We start from the raw sequence: 21,617 nt of genomic DNA, 5'->3' as shown, positions 1-21,617 counted from the left end.
ACGCCTCATGGGCACTGGATTCCCCTTCTGCAAAATGAAGTAGTGGGAGAAAGGAGCCCAGAGCAGCTGAGGTTCTCGGCAGCGATGGCAGCTCCTTCCACCCGCATCATAAACCTTAGGAAAGCAGCCTTGCTGGCAAGCTGGCTGTCTGCGTCCTGTGCTCAGCTACCCACGGCGGAGGAAGATGAAATGGGAGGCAGTCACGTCACCTTGTACTCAGAGCCCAGGCCAGCAGAAGGCATGCCTATCCCTGCTGTGGCAGAGGCAGAGGGCAGAATTGGGTGATGGCTAAGACCTGGGGGAGTCAGAGAAACATGGTTTCCAGTCTCAGCTCTGCTTCTTTCTGGATGTGCGACCTCTGGTAACTTGCTGTCTCTAATCTGAGGGTCCTCTGTAAAATGGGGATGTTGATAGTACCTTTGGCCCCTTGAGGTGGTTGAGAGAATCAGATAAGATGTGTATAAATGCCTAAAACAGTGCTGGGCAAATCGGATCTTAACTTCCTCCCTAATGTAGGAATTATTTCTGTGGAGTACTAGACAAGTGGCTACTCTCAGTCTTCTTGAATACTTCCAGTGACAGGAAACTCACTACTTCTCCCAGTAAATTGTTTTACTAGTAGATAGTTCTTCTGGAATTTTATAAAATTTTGAAGCTGGTACCTTATATCTAAGGTAAATTTATAAATCATCAAGTTAAACTGCCTAATGAGGAAATCCAAGAACAAGAGATAGAAGATTTGCTCAGGGCTGCATGGCTAGTTACATGGCAGCTGCTACCTTGGTCTGCCTTCCAATCTGATTCACTAAGTCTGTCTTCCTTAGTGCATCTGAGAGCTTTGGCACTGCATCCACCAATTCTCCCCCTCTCCCCTCCAAAGAACAGTTCCTAGAGGCCCTAGGCTGTCTGTTTGCTGGGTCTCTTTGGGTCCTAGACAATATTAAAGGTTCACTGACCCACCCATGGGCCCCACAATGAGAACCTCTATTTTGGAACTTCTGAATGATGAAGGCTGAGTTCTCCTTGCTACATTCTGCAAGACAGTCCCCTCCCCCCACCCCAGTGTCGCAGGGATGGTTCAGCTCCGCCCCATTCCTAGGCACAGCCCTTTGGCCGCCAAGCCTTCCGTAGACCCACTGGCCTCTTAACCTCCATCCTGATGCTGCGTGAAGATGCCTGGTCTCACAGGCCCTGAAGACCAATGTCCATTTCCCTACCTGGTCCACCTGGTCTGGGTGTCTTTTCACATCAGAAGTGGTACCCCAAGGGCAGTTACAGCTGGCCCGTTTGGAGCTATCTTCCCCACAGTGATCACAGAAAAATAGCCTGTATGCCTGCTCAAGGGAGGGGCCTGGCCACCCCCACCCCCAGAAGCTGGCAGTGCCACTGACTTGACTTTGGATGTTGCCTCATTGCCACATCAACCTCCCACCCAGCTTGCTGGCTCTGTGCTCCTGAGCTGGCCTCGCTCCCTGCCCCTCTTGAATTAACTCCTTATGGTGAGAAATCTGAAAGCATCACTGTGGTCTTTACAAGGCCTGAACTTCTACTGTTCAATCTCCCAGTGGTTTCAGAGCAGCCTGCTCTAGCCAGTCCCTGCTTAGACTCCTGTTCAGATGGAAACATCTTTTCCTTCTAGATGCCATTTCAAAGAGACATTTTGAATGGATCACTTGCTTAAATTAGAAACCAAATAATTTCTACACAAGGAATCGGATGGTGGAGTCCATTTTAAATACCTATTTCACAGAGCAATACATTTCACTGAACATACGGATGGGTGCCCGGGAGTGATTTTACACTATGGTACGTCTATAATTTACAACCAATAGGCTGCAAACCACAAGTTACAAACATAGGTTTTGGAGTCACAGGGATCTTGGTTTGATTCCTGGTTCTGCTACTCACTAGCTCTGGTCATGAACAAGTTACTTAATGTCATTAGGCCTCAGTTTTCTAACTGTGAAAATGGGATGGTAGGGCTTACCTCCTAGGGGTTAAAGTGAGGATTAAATGAAAGAATGCACACAAGGCTCTAAGCAAAATGCCTGGCCACCAGTGACTGTTCAATTAATGTTGGCTCTTATTATTATTAACACAGAAGCCATTCTGTGGGATTCCTGCAAATTGAAGAGATGTAATGGGATCACACAAGGAATGCCTGTCTCTGGCCTGTAGTGTGTTTTGCAACAGGCGCGACAGGAGGCCAGGGCAATATGAAATATATTTCAAAATTGAAATTTCGTAATATATTTATTTTCGGTTTCCTAGGAAATATTCTGTAATACCCAGAACAGAAGACCAACAAATTCTTTAGCTGTGCAGATGTTAAGGCTTCATAAATTCTATAAATGCCCCTCTTATGTGTGCATGTGCAACATATTATTGCTGCACTTTTAGCCAATGGCAAGAACACCCCTAGGTCTGCAGAATGTTTACAGTATTTGGATATTGCTATGGATACAGTATCAAAGGCAGGCGCCAGTAACATGAACAGGATGTAGGGATTTAGGGCAGCTAACAAGGATGGAAACTATTTCCATCCTTAATGCATCTTTCTTGGATATTATTTGTATGTAAAATATTTTGGAGATGAGGCATGCATACTGTGGAGAACATTACTTTGGCTGTTTCCTCCCATGCTGTTGACAGGCAGCTTGGTGATATACCAAGGAGTCAGAGACCTAGGTCTGCCACCAAATCGGCTGTGTGACATTGGTGGGAGGCACTCAGTTCCTCCCAGTGTAAAATGGGGGGGGGGTCAATCTGAAGATTTCTGCAGTCCCTTCCAGCATTCTGATTACGAGTAGACCACAAATATGATTTGATCTCATATCCTGTGGAGTTAAGTGCAATTCTGGCTGAATTGAGCAAAGTTAAGATAGATTTTTGGAGGCATCCAAGATGAGTTATCCTAGTTGGCCAGCTTGGGTTTTCTTTTTCTATTGTTTCCTGTCTTGTTCACAAACCTTGTAGGTTCCAGTTGGCTCACACTATCTGGGAGAGGATTTTTTCCCCCCTCCAAGGGAGCAGCAGGGAATGTGGACAACTCAGCTCTTGCTGGCAAACTGTGAAGAATTAAATGAAAATCAGATTAAGTTACAAAACTCCCACTGTCCTGGAAGTCCTTCCCAAGATAGTGAAGTGTGTGTGTGTGTGTGTGTGTGTGTGTGTGTGTGTGTATCACAAAACTATTCATGTAAATCAGAAATACATGCTCACAAAACAACAGTGTACATTTTACAGGAATACATGTACAGCAAATACATTGGAATTGTTGCCTTAAACTAGGGGCAGCACAGGAATGGGGATAAAAGGAAATAAACAAAACAAGAAGGGAGTAGATGGTGGAACTCCAAGACATGAGATTTACCCAAGCTAATACAGCTAGCAAGTGGTGGGTAACAAGTCGAACAGAGCTGTCCCTCAAAGGCCCGGGTGCTCTTGAACTACACCCTGCTGCCTTTCCCTCTTCGGTGGCACCAGCCATAACAGTACGAGATTGTCATGCGGCTTGTTATTCATCAATTCTCTCCGAAGGTTGCTAAGTTACTACCTTTCCCTCGGAAAACAGCGTACTTGCTGTATCAGAGCTCTTACCTTTTTGAGGTGATTTCATCTCTTAGCAGCAGGAAAGGTAAGGTACATTAATTCAACTTGGGGTTTTTTGAGGTTGTGTCAGGGTGAGTAATTCCAGTTCACTGAGATATTAGGGGCCTCTAGAGGGCTGGAACGTGGAACGTTCTTCAAAATTTGGTTCTGTTTTTTTAAAGGATGGTTGACTTACAATATTTTATTAGCTTCAAATGTACAACATAGTCATTTAATATTTTTAGAGGTTATATTCCATACAAAGTTATTATGAAATATTGATTATATTTCCTGGGCTGTGCATCCTAGTCACACTTATTGTATACCTAGAAGTTTGTGCTTAATCCTCTTTACCCATTTTGCCCCTCCCCCCAACCCTCTCCCCTCTGGTAACCCCTAGTTTGTTCTCTGTGTCTGTGGGTCTATTTCTGTGTTATATTTGTTCATTTTGTTTCATTTTTTTGGATTCCACGTATAAATGAAAATACAGTCCCCACCTGAATATGGTGCAGATGACATTATTCTCATACGTATCAGAGGAAAACATAATCAGCAAACCAACTAAGCCTGGCATTTCATAGTTATTCTTGCTTAGGAAGATTTTTCAGAAAGTGAGTTCAGGTGTAGTGTAGACAGGACTGAAGTTGTGAGGGTGGTCTCTACTGGCCCAAGGTTTGGGGAACACTTCCCTACTTTATACATAGATGCCACTCCTTTCTTTCATTTACAGCAGTGTCAAGGTTTCAATTTTAGTGACAGTTTTTACTGAGTTAATTTTTACTTACCAAGAGCATCCAGTTCAATGTTGGGACAAGGAAAAAGTAAAAGTTCTTTCATGGATATTTCCCTGAAGAGCATGAGTATGTCAGAGGCATTTCCTCTAATTCATCTTTATGACTTAGTACAGACAGAAATGAGGCAAATGGGATACGCAATCCTACTGAGAAAGTTGAGAGCCATATTAAAATGTTTGTTGATAGAAATTGCAAGAACAGTATTTTGGCCTCCCATCCAAGTACTAACGAGGCCCGACCTGGCTTAGCTTCCGAGATCAGACGAGATCAGGCACGACAGGGTGGTATGGCCGTAGACAGCAAGAACGCTATTTTGGATACGATTTTCAAGTGTCCACTGTGGAATCAGACTGTAGATCTTCATAAAGAGATATATGAAATAATAATCACACACTCTCATTGTCCAACCCTGAGAAAAAGGGAACTGTAATTTCCAATCTGATGTGGACAGGGAGCATTGCAGAGACAAGTCTCAGACTTACAAATATGTTACTCAGCTGCCCTAGTTTTTTTTTTTTTTTGTCTATGCTAATAAGAGAGGGAGGGGAAAATGATATTTCATCTGAAGTTGCTCAAGTAGGAGCTTTAGTTAACAAGGTTCCAGCAAGGACCCCAGGCAACGTGATTGCATTCTGTGCTCTAACCTCAAAGGCAGGTTCTCCAGTGTCTCTTTTGTGTTTTCAGACCTTGCATGTAAACACATAGCTTCCAGATGGCAAGCTGTTTTTGCTAAAGAACCTCTTTACACATCTGGAATATAACCTCTTAAACTCAAAGACTTGTTTTAAAATCATGGCTTAGAAAACATGTTTGGATTTGAAGCGCATGGAGTCATAACCGTGTTGAATGTAGGAAATAGTTTTAGTTTATAAATCTGGCTTGTTGATAAATAAATCTGAGTTGTGAGGTCATTCGTTTTGTTCCCCGCCTACCCCCACTCCCCAGTTGGCCCTTTCTTTTTTGTTCTTCCAAACTATAACAACAAGATGCCTCTAGCCTTTTCTCATCCAAACACACCATAAAGAGGTTTCGCCCACGTCACCCACTATGACTGCAAAGCAAGGCCAAGATGTCTCTATGTTTGCTTCCTAGGCTGACTCCTAGTTCCTGGGCTGTGGGGGAGGGGAGATCCAGTTAGTCTGGCCTCTGTGTGTTACTTCACCACCTGCAGCTCATGGATCTAGAAAATGAATGACCCGCATCATTTGCTGAGACCCTTTTTTGCTCTTAAGCCATGATAATACCCCAAATAAGATTACAGGATTTTATTACTTTTGGCATTTAAAAAAAGTCAGAGGACTCCTTCACTTGCTGCAGAGGCTGTATCAAAGGCTGAATAAAATGTAATAGAAATAAAAGGAGGCCAGTCCTACAATGAAAGGAGACCCTCGTATCCACCCACAACTCGGTTGGTGCATGCGGAGGAGTTAAGTTGTGGGCAGCTCTATAAACATAATGAGGAGTGAATGTCCCAAAGATAGGGCATTCGGCATTTTTTTACCAGTGGAAAAAAAAAAAACCCTGGTAGATAACCCCTGTACAAAGAGTTCCATAATAGTCTATTCGAGAAAGAGTAGAATCATATGTGTGACAATATATCAAAACTGACACACCAAAAAAAAAAAAAAGCATTTGATTGGGGACACAGTTCATAGCATTTTATTCAAGTTAATCCATTCCGTTCAGTAATCTGCCCTATTATCCTTGTCACCATTAATAACCCCTTTGTCACAAGAGAAACAGAGGGAAAGAGTGAGATTTATTTGTAGAAGTTGATCTCCACCAAAAACAATCAGTAGTCCATTATCTTTCATGGTTGTGCTTTTGCGCACATATTCACCTAAAACAAATCACCTGACCTCCTGTATCACTGGGGGGAAATAAGCGCTAGTCCCTAGTGAACAAGCAGCTGGTCCTCCAGGACAGGAGCCCTAAAGGCTCCTAGAGGTGATGGTCAGGGACCCTTCTGCCTCAACCAGTCAGTAGTAAGGAGTGACAACCAGGTGAGTGGGAGATGTAGTAACCAGCTGGAGAACTCATGGGCTAGGATCTCTAGAACAGGCATGGCTGAACGAGTCAGAGCTGGAAGGAGCATCTACAGAGACTGGAGAAAGTGACCAAGAATAGGAGAGTGTGAAAAAGATACAGGTTTCCCATCAGGGACCACAGAAAGATGGTAGTGGCAGTCAAGGGCGGGCCTGCGCTTTTCTCTGAGACAAGGGTGCACGGAATGAGTTCTGCAGTTTTCACATAAAAATTGGAATGATGTTGAACAAGCGCAGTGAAATCAGAATTTCCCTCCTTCGTTCAGTAAACACTGATAGAACACCTGTGTGCGAGGCAGTGGGCAGGGGCTAGAGGAAAAAGGAAGCTGTCTATGATGTGGTCCTGGCTTGAAGGTGGCCGTCAGCCTGTTCACACTACAGACCCCTGGGTCGGAGGGGCCAAGTGGAGGGAAGGGTCACTCCTGGCTGAGAAGCAGAGAAGGCACTCCCCAGTCCTCGCCTCTTGGTTCCCAGTGCATCCTCTGTGCCTGTGTCCCTGCTCAGCCTGCCCCATGCTCGTCTTTCTTATCTTTCTCTGTAGTGGGAGAGATGGAAGCCTGAGAGGGGAAGACCCTGCTCCACAGGTGTCTAACGGATGTGGGTGGAATCGACGTGTTATGAAAGTGTCACTTTATCTTGGTCCAGGTGGGTGGATACACATTTTGGGAAGGAAGAGCTAATAGGATGGCGGTAGTGAGGGTAAGGGGTCTTACTCAGAAGGTGAGAGCAAAGGTGTCCTAATAGTAAACTTTGTATGTGGTTTAAACCAGGTGACAGGGAGAAAACCAACAAAGCCAGGGACCTCAGGAGGTAGCTGGAAAGCCCCTGCCAAGTAAGTTAGTCTGCAGAACTGGAAAACTCAAACCTTGTCCTTATCTGCTCAGGCTTAACCAGAGCAGATGAAAGAATAATGAATCACTAGAGGGTCTTAACTTTCTAGAAAGTGGAAAGATCAAGTAAACACAGCACCACCCAAAAAAGGTGAGGATGAATGTCAACGTGTAGAGAAAGCTTTTGAGTATCTTTTTCTTTTTCCCTAGAAACTTTATATGCTATGTATTTACTTTTTAACTGAAGCACAGTTGATTTACAACATTGTATTAGTTTCAGGGGGTACTGTGACTGAAAAATATTGCAAACCGTTATCAGTGAACAAAGAATGCTGAAACCAGCAAGTCATCCACCACCCCCCAGGGAAGACAAGCCTGCAGCCCAGCCTCTGCAGCCACTCAATATGGTGCACTCGAGCAGACTCAGAATGATAAAAGGACAAAATAATGGCCCTAGATAGATAGATGCTTGGCAAAGGAATGAATTCAATGAGCCCAATGTTTGTTTCCTCCCATACGTAGAAAAGCACTAAATTCTTTAATTTGAGATGCCTGGTTTTCTTTAGCTAATAAGTAATCATTTATTGTTCCAACTACCTGGTCTTTGTTGTAAAGCTCCTGTATATCCTAGCTCCTCCCCTGCCTCTTCGGAGCAGTCCCTCAGAGCCATCTGAGAGGCTGTCATCCCAGCTCGAGTCCTCCTGCCAAATGAAATATAACTCTCAACTCTCATTTATTTCAGCCGACAATATCTTCTTTAAGTTTGCTTTTGGTGTCTTGGTCTATAAGCAATCAAGTAGCTGAGAGATGCTATCCCAAAGAGGAACGTCTGTAGGAACCAGAGTAGTTGAGTCCAGCTGTTCGTGATGCCTTTAGACCTAAAAAAGGAAAAATGTATCCACCAGAATTTTAATGTTATGGTTTCATAGGAGTTATTGTCTTCTAGTTTTTTTAAAATATGTATTCCTCCTGTCTACTTTCATTGGGTTTATTTTGCCCTTTTCCTCCAGTTTCTTAACTTGAATGGTTCGTGCATTGATTTTCATTTTTCTTGTGCATTTAGGATGGTACACTCTTCCGTGAGAAGCAGTCTGCTAACTGCCTAGGGCATGGCATTATGAAACTGTTTCTCATGTGATTCTGATGAGCAGATAGGGTTAGAAAGCACTGGGAGGGCTTCAGAGCAAGTGTGTTGAAAGACTGGCCAACTACCAGCTGTGACCTTGGGCAGGCCACTCACTCCCTCTCAGATTCTGTTTCCAGGAAGGATAGTATTTATGTCACCAAGTTTCAAGATGACTTTTGAGATAAGTTGCACAAAGTGGTTAGTAAAGGGCCTGGCACACGGTGACAATAAATACCTGTCTGAGCAACCAATTCACGCTAAACTGCTTAGAACCAAGCTCCGAAGGAAATGGTCAAATTGAAGTGAATGGCTTGCTACAGTTTCACCTGTATATAAATAAGTCTCACGTGGATGATTTTTAATTTAAAACAAAATTTAAAAATAATTTATGTAAAAACGATCCAACTTTCTACAATGACAGGATAAAGGAGAAAAATGGTACGATCATCTCAATAAATGCAGAAGCATTTGATAAATTTTAACATCCATTCTTAACGTAAGTTCTCAGTCAGCTTATTAAGAGAATGGAACTCCCTTACTCTGGTAGAGAAGGTCTCTACAGCTCTAGAAAAAATGTGATGCAGAATGCTGAAAGCTTTCCCTTTGATCAGGAACAAGGCCAGTCAACACTTCAGTGGACACTGTAGTAGCGGTACTAGCCAGTGCAATAAGAGAAGAAACATAAATAAAAGGTATACCGAATTGAAAGGAGGAAGTAAAACTCTATTTCTAGAGACAACTGTGTACCTAGAAAATGAAAAAGAATCTTTTAAATTATTAATGGTAAACTATTAGATGAACTGTTGGAACTAAAAAGTGAATTTATCAAGGTCACTGGATATGAGGGCAATAGACAAAAACCGACTATATTCATACATTCTACCACTAAACAATAAAAAAAAGAAATATGTATCAGTCGGCCAGGATGCATGAGAAATTTACGTTCATGCAGTATTACTTATAAAAAAAACCCTGAAGACTTAAAAGTCCGTCAGAAGGAGGATGTTAAATGTATTAAGATACAGCCATGTAATAGAATACTATGCACTAATAAAATGAATGGGGTGAATTTATAGGTATAGCCATGGAGAAACAGGCATATATGACAATAGAAAAAAGTTTTGGAAGTGTTTATATCTATATGTATATGTGTATATATATGATGGCTATAAAGTTGACATATAGTCCAGTCTTGTCTCTGGTTAAGCGGAATTCATCAAATTCCTTTTCATTGCTGGATAGTGAGATTTGGGGAAGCAATGAATGTTCTACGTGTCTTCAAGTACTGATTCGTTCACGAAAATGTATTCATTCATTCATAAGTTAAAAGGAATATTCATTCTGATTTACAGTCACCAATGATACATTGCAACCTGTTAGACTGTAAAGAAATGCTTTCAAGAACACAATAGTGACCAAACTTCTCTGTGCCTATTCTCCCTCTGCCCTTCAAAGAAATGGATAGCAGGATGTTCAATTTGAGCCTTTGTTTTCTTTAGAGGCTCCAAATGCCAATAACAAAATAGGCGTGAAGTACTCCCAACCCTGTAAGTGGAAGGGCTGGACCACACACCTCCAAGCTAAGCTCTCGCTGAGAGGCTGAAGAGGCCGTGAGAAAGAGGTACTAGTGCTCCTGTCTTCCCTGTCACAAGTCAGGCCCAAAGGACAGCTTCAAGGGAACCACTTGCAGAGCTTGACAAGAGTCCCTGGAATTTGGGTGAGGGTTAATATCTGATTCAAAGCTGGTAGAGCTTGCCTGATGAGATACGTGGCTGGACTGGGAACTGCATGCAGTTGCAGATCTATCCCCTTGGAGGGATAAGGAAGAGGTTATCATGAGCCATACAAGGTCTTGTGAAAGGCTGTTGGCTTGGGTGGGCTTAAAAAGGACCCCACCCCAGAGGCCTAACTGAAGAGTAGAAGAGAGCTCCATAAAAGGGGACCCCCCACCCCCACAACCATCATAGATCCTAAGAGGAGACAGCAAGCAGCATGCTGATGGAGGCGTCTGAAGGAGCCATCAAGAGACCTGCAGAGGGAGACTCCTTAGTGATGAGTGGTTTCTCAGAAATCCACCAGGGCCCCCCCCTTTGGAGAGAAAAGTCAACACTGGGTATGCAGCTTCCACAGCACCCAGCTGCCTGATCACACGGCACACCGTGCCCTGCTTCCTCGAACGACTCCCACCACCCCAAGGCCACAAGCAGCTGCCACTAGTGAACAGGAAAAAAGTTGGAATGAGAGCGAAGACATCTGCGACATTCTCTTCCCCACAGCAGGCTGCTGAGCCCCGGCCGACGGAAAACGGACATTCTGAATTAGATAAATGTTCATGTTTTTTAAAAAAACAGGCTGGGCTTGACTGGATAACATCAGATAGTGACTGGAAAATCTATGGAACTGCTTCAGATTTCATCCAGGGCTGGGGTGGGAGGCAGTAATCCACAGGGTGAGATTACTTGGAGAGGAGTGATAAAGAATAAATTTGCCTTCTGATTTTCTTCTAGAAAGTCCAGCTTGTTTAATAAACCAGAAGACAGAGCAACATAGTCTATTTAAATCAGTTAGCAGTTGTCTGGCATAGTGTGCACCCAATAAATATTAATTACTTTTATTATTAAAGCATATTTAAGTAGTTTTTTTTCCACTTTTAGAAGTAATACAACAAAAGCAGAGGTGATAATTCATCTTGACCAGAAAAAAAAAAAATCAACTGCAAAGCAATCTGGCATTACTATAACCATCTCTTTCTTTACCCCATACTTCCTGTGCATGCTGACAAAAAGTATAAATGTAAAGAGAAGTTTTTCAGTCCTCTCGCATTGTATTACCCTACACTGGAATCTGCTGAGTAGGGTCTAGTTGAGAGGCTTTTAGCTCGCCTTACATCCCAGAATTATCTGTAGAACTTGAAAAAATAACATATTCCTATGTCTGAAGCAAAGCCCACCAGATTAGGATCTCTGGTTCTGGAAACCAGACGTGTCAACGTTGAAAAAGCTCCTCAGGTGACTTGGTTGTGAAAGTAGGTTAATAATGGCTCTTTCTTCAAACTATAAGGCCGCCTCCTAACCTTTTCTTCTAGTTGGGACTAACAGAGAATTTTGAAAAGAAGAAAAATCATCTAAATGAAATGACTAAAAAAAAAATGACTGGTTAACACAATGAGATGAATCCACTCATTAATGATTTACTGATTATTCCCTCTGAGTACTGAGCGAGGCTACGCATTAGGTGTGGGGATTTACCTCTACCCTGACAGTGTTCTCAGCCTACAAGCGCATGGATTGTTTAAATGTGGCTCAACTTAGATACCAAGAGAAAAGCGACAAAGATGTATTAAAAACACTTACTTGCACAACACAATGGCATACAAGGACTCTCCCAAGTGAATCAGCCAGGCAAGCCAATACCTGAAACAAGAGTCAGCCTGGTTTAGGGTGATGGTTATCTACTGATGAAATCTAATACAGAAACCTTCAAGAGAAAGGCGATTTCCTGTGACCCAGCACCACTCTGAGAAGGCAACCGCAGGCCTTCCTGGTCTGCAGTGAGACTGGGGCTGCAGGGTCCATATCCCACTTCTCCTTACCCTTTGTGCAGCAGCGTGTGATGATGGTCCACCAAGTACTGAGTGAAGGAACCCAGGGGCCCCAGGCTCTGGTAAGGAATGCTCTCAGGCCAGAAGACAGCACCCTGAAAGAGAACCACAAACACAGAAGGCCTGTTAGGTCATTTAAATCAGCCCATGTCTATGTTTGAGAAGAGGCTATGAAATCATTCTGATTCTACAAGAACAAGTGAAACAGACCAAAGAAAACAGGCTGTTCTAGTGGGAGCTTTATGCTGGGAAAACTATGTGGTTATCAGACTTAGTGACCAGGTTGGCTGACTTGCTGTGCTTAGTGAATTCCACCCCAAACATTATTTTATGCGAGTTATTAATACATTTTGAGGGTTTATGTGCCCTGGCTAGCTTCTTTCCTGCAGAAACTATGGCTTGAGCCAAACCCCTATGTAATTTAGAATCCCTTTCTCTTCTTTCTTGTTTTTGACCTCTAAAACTGGGAATGATCCACTGCACAGTGGGAAAACAAGTGAGATGAGGTTTGTGAAGTGCCAAGAGGACCTACTTAATTCTATAAGGTTTTTGTAATCTTATCAACTTTCCCTCAGTCTCTGTGTTGTAACCTCTGCCAGCTTAAGCTTTGCAGAGAATCAAGTGCCAATGTGTCCATTTATTGTCCCATTCACAACTCAGCCAAGGGCAGTACTACCTTTCCCACTAATGTTGTTACACATCTAAAATTTAAACAAAGCATAAAATATCACTGCATCCTCCAAAACAAAGGGGAATAGAAGGGGCAGCATCTGCCAGGTCCACAATATCCCAAACTGAAGGCCCCTAAGTTTTCCTACATCTATATTCTGACTAGTCAGAGACAAAGAATTATAGAACAGAGATGCACCTTTGAACATGTTCAGTTCAACACCACCGGTTTAAATATGGGGAAATGAGGACAAAGTTGGTCAGATTTGACAGCAGACAACACTGTGGACACGACAAACACGTTTCTAATCCCCTGTCTCCAGAATCTCCTGGGTAATATCCAAATAGCTTTGCTTTCCTTCAAAATTACAGCGATGGTTGGCAGAAACAATAAACAATCTATTGTAGAGATTCTCTGGCTTCTGGATTCCATATCTATGCCATAACATGTATAAGCTCTCTATTCCTTCTTACCACTTAAATCCTACCCATCCCTTAGGTTTATCCCCACTTTCCAAGCAATTCCAACTGCCTCAAATATTCTGCTTGCGAAGCCCTATCCTGACTTGCCAGGCCTAGGACAATCTGTCAAATTGGACACCCTCTCCGCGAGCTCTACTCAGGCTCAGCTGCTAAGTCCTAGTAACTGTTGGGGCACAAAGGCAGGAACATTCTCAGACAGAAACCTTATGAGCCCACCAAACGTCCGCTTACACCAGTAACCTAGGCAACCGCCCGGCGCGCATGCGCAAGGTTCCCGCCGCGCCCCTCGCGCTATGGGGACCTGGTGGCCCAAACACGCGCCGCTTAGCACTACACCTTACCCCGAAATATCCCAGCGCCAGGACCGTGACCAGCGAGGGCAACGATCTGGCTGCACGAAAGTAAGAGGTAGCAGCCCGGCCTGTCTCCGACTTCGCAGCCACCATTTTGAAAGATGTAGACACCTAGTCCTGGGGTGGGGAGCTGTTCCTGCTTCCACACAGGGAAAGCGTGGGTAGCCGGTTTCTCAGGATCTCCACACCCGCAAAGGCATGGCCAGACGAGTGCGCCTGCGTCTCCTTCCCGGTCTAGTTCCCGGGCTCCAGAGGCCTGGGAGCCACGACTACGCCTGCGCGACCTCTCCTCGCCTGCAGGTGTGGACCTTGCGGCTGAAAGGAGCGCTCCATCCCCTCGGCTGGCTGTAGACCTGGGGCACTGCCCTTACCGTGTAATAGACAAGGGAAACGGTGATGACGGTGACCCAGAACAGACTGGCCCTCTGGAAGTACATCGCATCTCCTGCTGCTTTCCCCATCGCTGCAGCACTTCCTGGGTAGTGCCAGGCAGGCCCGCGCTGGGAGCTGGAGGAAGGTAAGGCCGGGGGCGGGGCCGGGGCAAACGCTCCTCCCTTCTCTCGCGTAATTAAGGGAGGGAGAGGAGTCTGTGGGACAAACTGGAAAATGAAATGTCTTGGGCTCTCGCCTGGTGGACTGGTCATCACCTTGCACAGGAGCCCCCTCTCTGAGTGTCACTTTCCGGGCATTAAGATAATGGTGGTGTAATAGGTGATGCCTTATGCCTCTGTGGACTGAAATAAATGCGCAGCCTAAAAGTTGAGTTATGTTTTATTTGGCCGGAGGACTCAAGCTGGGATGACAGCCCCTCAGATCGCTCTGAGGGACTGCTCCGAAGAGGTAGGGGAGGAGCTGGGATATATAGGAGCTTTACAACAAAGACCAGGTAGTTGGAACAATAAAAGATTTTTTTTTTACTTTTTTTTATTGATTTATAATGATTTTACAATGTGTCAAATTCCAGTGTAGAGCACAATTTTTCAGTTGTACATGAACATGTATATATTCATTGTCACATTTTTTTTTCTCTGTGAGAAAGATTACTTATTATCTAGAGAAAACCAGGCATCTCAAGTTAAAGAATTTAGTGCTTTTCTATGTATGGGAGGAAGCAAACATTTGGGCTCATTGAATTTATTCCTTTGACAAGCATCTAGCTATCTAGGGCCATTAGTTTGTCCTTTATTATTCTGAGTCTGCTCGGAGTGCACCATTGTGAGTAGCTGCAGAGGCTGGGCTGCAGGCCTGTCCTCACTGGGGGGTGGCGGCAGCTGCTGCTGACTTGGTTTCAGCATTCTTTGTTTACTGATATGGTTGCAGTATTTTCATTCACACCTCTAACAACTGTGAGTCTTCCTTTAGCTTTGCTATGCTCCGTGGGAAATGTGAAAAATTAATAAGAAACCTCAATTAAATAGACTTGGGAGACTGGAAGGGGGAACTCCCACACCCTGTGAGGGTAGCAGAGGCCAATAGGGAGAAGACTTGCCTTCTTTCTTGGCAAAGACTCAGTCAAAGGGAACCCATGTACTTTTTGTTTACTTTAGCCCTCCTAACTTACTTTTCTTCTCCTTAAGAGTGTTCTCTTGGCAGATGGGGGGTGGAGGGGGTGGGGAATTGGGGTGGGGGGGTGTAGGCGGGGCAGAGGGACTTGCATGTGACTCACCATGGTTGCAGATCCAGAATTGCAATTTCTTTGCTGATCCTGGAATAACCATTTTTCCTGGAGAAATATCTGGCAGTCTTTTGTTTCAGGTCAACAGAAATAATGCTCTTCCTCCTCATTAGTAAAGATGTAATAAACCATATGACACAGCAGTTATGAGCAGGGGCTGTGGAACTGATGATCTGGACTTAAGTCCTGGCTCTGCCACTAACTTCTTCTGTAAGCTTAGTTACCTAACCCATCTGTGCCTTAATTTCTCTGTGATGTGGAGATATATTGGTTCCTACCTCAGAGATTTTGGGTAGGTGAAATGAGTTGGTACTTACAGGAAACGGACTGTAAAACCAAGAATGTTGCCTACCATTCAGTCGCACAAGGATCAAGTCATTAGCCAGTGCAGTTGCTGACCTGCAGTATACCCTGAAAGTATGATTAAGAAATATCACAAGGTAATGATTAACCCCAACATTTTTGTTCTTCCCCTTAAAAAAACAAACAAAAAAGCCCCTCACCGAAAAACCAAGTTGGAGTGGATCTGAGCCTTGTCTCCCACTCCCTTGCTTGGTGCCCTGCAGTAAACCCTTACTTTGCTGCAAACACTTGCTGCCAGAGTTTGGCTTTATTTGCTGCAGATACAACAGCCCTTGCTCGGTTATAACATCACAGTTTAATTTGTGCTGCCTCCCTGGGCCATTCCCAGATGAAGTGTGTTTTACCACTTCAGTAATTCCTTTATCACATTTGTCCTACAAATAACAGGGTAATCTTCCTCAAGTACAGTTCTGATCAAGCCTTTACCTTACCAAACTGTTCAAGAAATCCCCTAATTTTAAGCTATGTGTTTCTATATTTCTTTTCAGGTGTTAAATCTGCAGTGAGGAAGTTACTGGAAAAGTAACTCATGTTAGAAAAAAAGTTGTTGAAAAGGCAGAATGGCTTGGGTCAAAGGACTATTGGAAGGTAAGTTTTATTTATTTTGTACTTTAAACTTTTTTTTGAAGTATGGTCAGTTTACAGTATTGTGTTAATTTCTGGTGTACAGCACGGTGACTCAGTTATACATACTTATATATTCATTTTCATATTCTTTTTCATTATGGGCTATTGCAAAGCATTCAATATAATTCCTTGTACTATTCAGTAGAACCTTGCTGTTTATTTATTTTATATATAATAGTTAGTATTTGCAAATCCTGAACTCCCAATTTATCCCTCCTCCCCTCCCTTCCACCTCTGGTAACCACCAGTTTGTTTTCTATGTCTGTGAGTCTGCTTCTGCTTCAGATCAGTACATTTGTCTCATTTTTTTAGATTCTACATGTAAGTGATATCATACGGTATTTTTCTTTCTCTTTCTGGCTTACTTCATTTAGTATGACCATCTCCAGATCCATCCATGTTGCTGCAAATGGCATTATTTTATTCTTTTTTTAATGGTTGAGTAGTATTCCGTTGTGTTTCTATGTGTGTGTGTGTGTGTGTGTGTGTATGCCACATCTTCTTTATCCATTTATCTGTCAATTGACATTTAGGTTGCTTCTCTGTCTTGGATATTGTAAATAGTGTTGCTATGAGGAAGGTAGGTTTTAGTTTCATATCTTCCACCATCATTCTCTGAGCCCAGCAAGTTACTTAAGTCTCCTGTGCCTCCCTCATTATGGAAGGGAAGAACAGTAGAGACCAATGGGTCTTACCGTTAACCCCTCATGCACACAGAAGGAGTCCAGAAGACGGTATCAGGAGATCGTCACTCAGTTGTGAGTAGTTTATGTCAATCCACAGTCAACTGGAGATGTCAGCTGGAGATTCAGAAGGGCTTTCTCTCTTCTATCTGACTCACCCTCTCCCCGTGTGATGGGAGGGGCTCATTTCTTTATCTTGTAGGTATCCCATCTTGCTATCCCCTCTGCGTTGACAGACAAATCTCTCATCCCTTTACACTTTATCTCTCTCTCCCTTTTGGGTGGATTAATGACCTAAACATTAAAAACAGTGAAGAAAATACTGGAGAAGAGTTGTACAATTTTAGAGAATGGGGAAAGAAACTTCTTAACGCAATATTAAAATTGTAAGTCAGAGAGACAGAGGGAAAGATCAGAACTTTAAGAGCATCTCAATTAAAGACTTAATTCTTATGAAAGGCACAATAAATAAAGCTGAAATACATGGAAGAAGGAATTCTTCAATATATATATAGTAGGCAAATGAGTAAAGGACATGAATTGAAAATCCTTTAAAAAGAAAACTTGAATGGGCAAGAAACATGAAAAAAAAAATCAACCATAATGACAGTTTGGGATGTGCAAAATAAAGCAAAAATAAGATACTATCTTTTTTTCCAGTTAGTCTAGTCTACCAGGTATCAAGAACTTTAAAGAACGATAATAATTTTAAAAATTTGATATTTGACATGCAAATCAAATAAATCAATGGAAAATGATACTCCAGAGATAGATCTGACACACACCCAAGCATTTATTTTATGATAAAGATCATCTGCAGGCAGAAAAATATTCTGTTCTCTTTCCTACTAGGTTCTTTGTCTGGTCTAATAATTAAATTGATGTAAAACAGATTGTCACTCACACCAGCTCCTGAGAGCTAAAGGGTCCTTGCCTTGATTTATCTCTGTGTTTGTTTGTAAAGCACCTGGTATTTGATAGAGATGTTTACAGCTGTGCTTTGAGAGATTATGCAGTGGTCAACTATTCTGAACTAGCTCTGACTTGATCACAAGATCGTGCCTGCACAGATGAGACTCAGAGTGCCTGAAAGTTACATTTGCTTCATTATCATGCTGGGATCTCTGCCTTAAGGGGGGATTTGTACTCTGCCAGGCACAGTTCATGCCATGTGCAAAGAAGCGTGGAAGACTGTGCATGCTCCAGCCACGCTGGGCTGCCACTAGAAATCTCTGCCCCTTTCATAGAGCCTTGCTGACATGTTGCCTCCTACTCCTGAAAATTCCCTTACTCCCCTCCCTTCAGGGAGAAGGTGTTTTTAGAGCATGAGCCCTCCCTTCTCCATTCTTCCATCAAGGAATGTTTTTGCTCTGCTAATCCAAACCTGGTTTGATTGGCATTTGCGACTCTGGGCAAAGAAGGGACCCAATGAAGTGTCGCAGACCCCCTTGGGGATTGGTAACAAGATTAACAGGATGAGAAAGCAAAGAAAATTACAAATATATAGAAGCCCCATAAAGATATGAGGACTCAAAGGGCAGCCAGGTAATTGAAGCTTACATAACATCTGGAGCTGAGGAAAGGGATGGGGGTTTGGGAATACAAAGGGGAGGAAAGCCATTCAGTGGAAGGCAGAGGGGATGTTTGGAAAACAAAGATTGCCCTGTTATACAAATAGGTTTCTTAGGTAAAAAGGTATCTCCAGTAATAGCTCTCTTCTGGTACAGGTCCCCGTGCCAATGTGGATTCAGGCAGTTGAGGGGGAGGAAAAGAGCTTTTTCTGAATCTTCTGAGTTTCTGTTGCCTTTAGCACAAAATAGTCCTCATTCCAAGGTGGCGTATTTTAGGGTGACAAATTCTGCTCGCCTTATGTGACATTTCAAAGTAAGGAGGAGTGAAAGAACCATTTATTATTTTAGGATGATTGGTTGTCTATTTGGAAAAAAATGTTTTAAACTCTCCCCTCCCCCCAATACAAATACACAAATAATGCAGTATCATGTGGTACAGAGGTAATAGTCCCCCAGGCAAGCTCTGCTCAGATGGCTGTGGAGTGGGATGAGCTATGCTGATACAGCAACCCTCCTACACTTTCCCAGGATCGTGGCGGGGGGCGGGGTGTGTGCGGAGGGGAGCAGTATAAACAAATGTATGGAAATTTGAATAGCATTCTGTGTCCAGGGAATTAGGAGCAATTTGTTGTTGCAAGAGGGAACAATGTGAAATTGAAAGAAGGGTAAAGCCAATCAACTGACATGGAGTTGTGGTGAAGGAAAATGCAACGTTTATTGTGAAGGCACCAATACTAGGAGGGCGGGTGGCTCCTGCTCTAAAGCCCCAAATTCCTGGAAGGGTTTCAGCAAGGCATTTTTCAAGGCCAGGTGAGGGAGGGGAGGTCGCAGGGTCTGTGACCAGCTGGTGCACAGTTCTCTGGTGGTGAAGTCACAGGGTGGTGTCACAGGGGTTAACATTATCAGTCCTTAGGCTCCAGGAGGCCTGGGGGCTACCTGCTCATGGTCATCAAGTAGTTAACATCTTCCATTTGGTGGTGGTGGGGGTTTTCACATCTGTGAAACAACTCAGGAAATGTTCGTAAGATACTATTAGGTGCTTCAGAGAGGAGCTACAGCAGAAGATATGGGGGAAGGGCCTGCCCCAGGAAGGCCCCCTAGGGTCACAAGATGATCGCTTTAGTCAGGTTGCCATGTCGATCAACTTGCTTGTGATTACTTTCTTCTAAAGTCACCCGGCACTCTTCTTTGTAGCAGATGTATAGACCAGGAGGGTAGAGGGTATCTCAGTACCTGGACGTGGTCTAGCCTGGTTGGAGCTAAGAGTTTGCAGGAGGCCACGGAGTCTCAAAGGTGAGGCTGAGATAGAAGCAGTGTCAGGGTCACTCCCTGTTAAGCATTCTAGAAAGTTCTGACTTTTCCTTGCAGGTGATAATTGGTAGTTAAGTACTTTTAAAATTTCACCTGAATGTTGATTTTCCGAGAGTAGAAATGTGAAGGAAAGGCCGGCTGGGCTAACTTATAAATCTTAAGTTAATAAGTGTCAGTTTGCTGATTCCCTGCTCATGTTTTTTTTTTTTTTTTTGCTAGCCAGCTGGATTTTCAGAGAGAGACATATCTGGCCTTGAAATGTTGGTTTGCTTCCTCCCTGCCTCTACTTTTGTGATAATGATGCTGCTAAAGCTGTTCCATGCCTATTGGCCGAATACCCCAAGCTTGTAATTAACCCTATAAAACCTCATGCACTTGTCTTGGAGGTGCTCAGAGCTTCAGAGCGGAAGCCCCTCTGAGCCCGCCGGCGTAATAAATCTGGGTACTCCAACCCTCCGAGTGGTGCTTGTTTCTTGGCTGGCCTGTCGTTTCCGTAACAGAGACTGCATTCGTGCTGTTCGCAGCTGTAACATAGGGCTCAATACACAGGACCTGGTATACTTTGGGATCTTCCTATCATGAGATATTTTTAAAAAGTATAAAGGTCCCAGTAGATATCCCTTGAAGCGAAGGTTAATATAAAGAAACAAAGTAAAAGAGTTTAGGAATTAAAAAAAAAAGTTTGGCCAGCAATGTTGGATGACTCAGGGCGGAGGAGTAACCACAAGGTTGGGGATTTGAGGGGGCTGATTTGTTGGCTTTTGCCAGTGACACCTAAATGATAGAAGGGGAGCAGAGGCAGGACTGAATGGAGTTGAGAAAAAAGTGTAAAGCAAGGAAGCGAAGGCGTCTGGTAAAGATGTTTTCTAGAAGCAGCTTCACGGAGGAGGCACATGAAAGGTCGCCGCCGAGTGTGAATCCAAAATACTGAGAAAAAAATAAAACCAAAAACAGCTGATCTGAACTTTGAGTTATTGGGGGGAAAAAAAAAAACAAAGCCAGAGAAATCAAGTTAGGTCCAACCTTGTTTTGGTTTGCTCTGCTGTCTTGGTCTCCAGACTCCTCCAACACTTGCAGCAGAGGACCCAGCTATAGTCATAGCACACTGACGTGACCTCCCATGATTTCATCTGCCCGTCAAGTCTGTTCCCTGTGCTTTTTCTTCACTTTGGTGAGGCATCAACTGCTGGAATCAAGTCAGAGCATGGGCTCTCCCTCCGCCTCCATCTCAGCTACTGACTTGCTAATAATTTAAAAGCCTTACTTTCACCTGTTTTTTGTTCCTCTAGGACTCTTCCTCTTAGAGTTTCACTTTAGCCAAATTAATGAGTATCTCTGTGCTTTGGTGTCCTCCTATGTATAATGGGTACAAGTACTGTATATCCACACAGGGCTGCTACGACATTTAAGTAACGTAATGTAGGAAAGATCTATTCTTTGGGCTTGCTGCCTAAATGTATAGCAATTTGTTGAAATAGAAAGGGGGATCCTGTGGATCCTTCTGAATTCAGATGAATAAATCTGAAACAGCTGTCAAGCATATGTTGTGTTTTCCATGCCTAGTGTATAAAATAACCTTCTGCACATTTGGGAAGAAAACCCCATTGGCTTGCAGTTTCTTCAGCTGTAAAATGGAGGGTTGGATTATCTCAAAGACTGTTTTAAGGATAAGATGAATTAGCAAATGATCTAGTGTCCATTAATCCTTACTCGATACTAGTCTCTGGCCTCTCTGCTTCCAATCTCAGTATCCCTTAGTCAATGATGTATCAGGAAATGTGGATCATCTGTGAGCCTACCAAGGCTGTCTTCACACAGTCTGTAGTCTGTAACATATTAGGGTGATAGTGACAAGCATAAGGTCTGAGGTAACATTGTCTTGGTCACAGGCTAAC

The 21,617-nt window shown here is 43.4% G+C and overlaps 2 protein-coding genes across 4 annotated transcripts in view; one reads left to right on the top strand and one right to left on the bottom strand.

The window, feature by feature from the left end:
• Window positions 1-6,028: 6,028 nt before the first annotated feature.
• Window positions 6,029-13,994, bottom strand: TMEM254 (transmembrane protein 254). 2 transcript variants are annotated; one of them, XM_006211614.4, is made up of 4 exons: window positions 13,864-13,994; window positions 11,979-12,082; window positions 11,740-11,799; window positions 6,029-8,138 (listed from the first exon to the last, which is right to left on the bottom strand). In XM_006211614.4, the coding sequence occupies exons 1-4, from the start codon at window positions 13,951-13,953 to the stop codon at window positions 8,018-8,020; spliced, it is 375 nt and encodes a 124-aa protein (XP_006211676.1). In that variant the 5' UTR covers window positions 13,954-13,994; the 3' UTR covers window positions 6,029-8,017. The 2 variants fall into 2 exon arrangements, with proteins under 2 accessions (XP_006211676.1, XP_031538183.1); XM_031682323.2 differs by lacking the exon at window positions 13,864-13,994 and adding an exon at window positions 13,481-13,619.
• The window catches only part of SFTPD (surfactant protein D), a 91,020-nt gene continuing 83,274 nt past the window's right edge, over window positions 13,872-21,617 (top strand). Inside the window, exons 1-2 of one of the 2 annotated variants that reach the window (XM_072971222.1) lie at window positions 13,872-14,009; window positions 16,019-16,118. In XM_072971222.1, coding sequence (XP_072827323.1) covers window positions 16,091-16,118 — 28 coding nt within the window. In that variant the 5' untranslated portion in view covers window positions 13,872-14,009; window positions 16,019-16,090. The remainder of the gene's footprint in view (window positions 14,010-16,018; window positions 16,119-21,617) is intronic. The other variant, XR_004191892.2, reaches the window with a different exon arrangement.

The sequence above is a fragment of the Vicugna pacos genome, chromosome 11 (genome assembly GCF_048564905.1).
Source record: "Vicugna pacos chromosome 11, VicPac4, whole genome shotgun sequence".
NCBI classification, from domain to species: Eukaryota; Metazoa; Chordata; class Mammalia; order Artiodactyla; family Camelidae; genus Vicugna; species Vicugna pacos.
Note: the sequence above shows the minus strand (reverse complement) of the source record. Positions and strands in the feature narration are given on the sequence as shown.

Coding starts and splice junctions, on each gene's coding strand:
- TMEM254 (XM_031682323.2), bottom strand. CDS start 13,585: ATGGTGGCTGCGAAGTCGGAGACAGGCCGGGCTGCTACCTCTTACTTT. Junction 12,083..13,480: donor TGGCGCTGGGATATTTCGGG/GTAAGGTGTAGT, acceptor GTTCTCTTTCAG/GGTGCTGTCTTCTGGCCTGA. Junction 8,139..11,739: donor TATGCCATTGTGTTGTGCAA/GTAAGTGTTTTT, acceptor TTCCTTTTTTAG/GTCTAAAGGCATCACGAACA.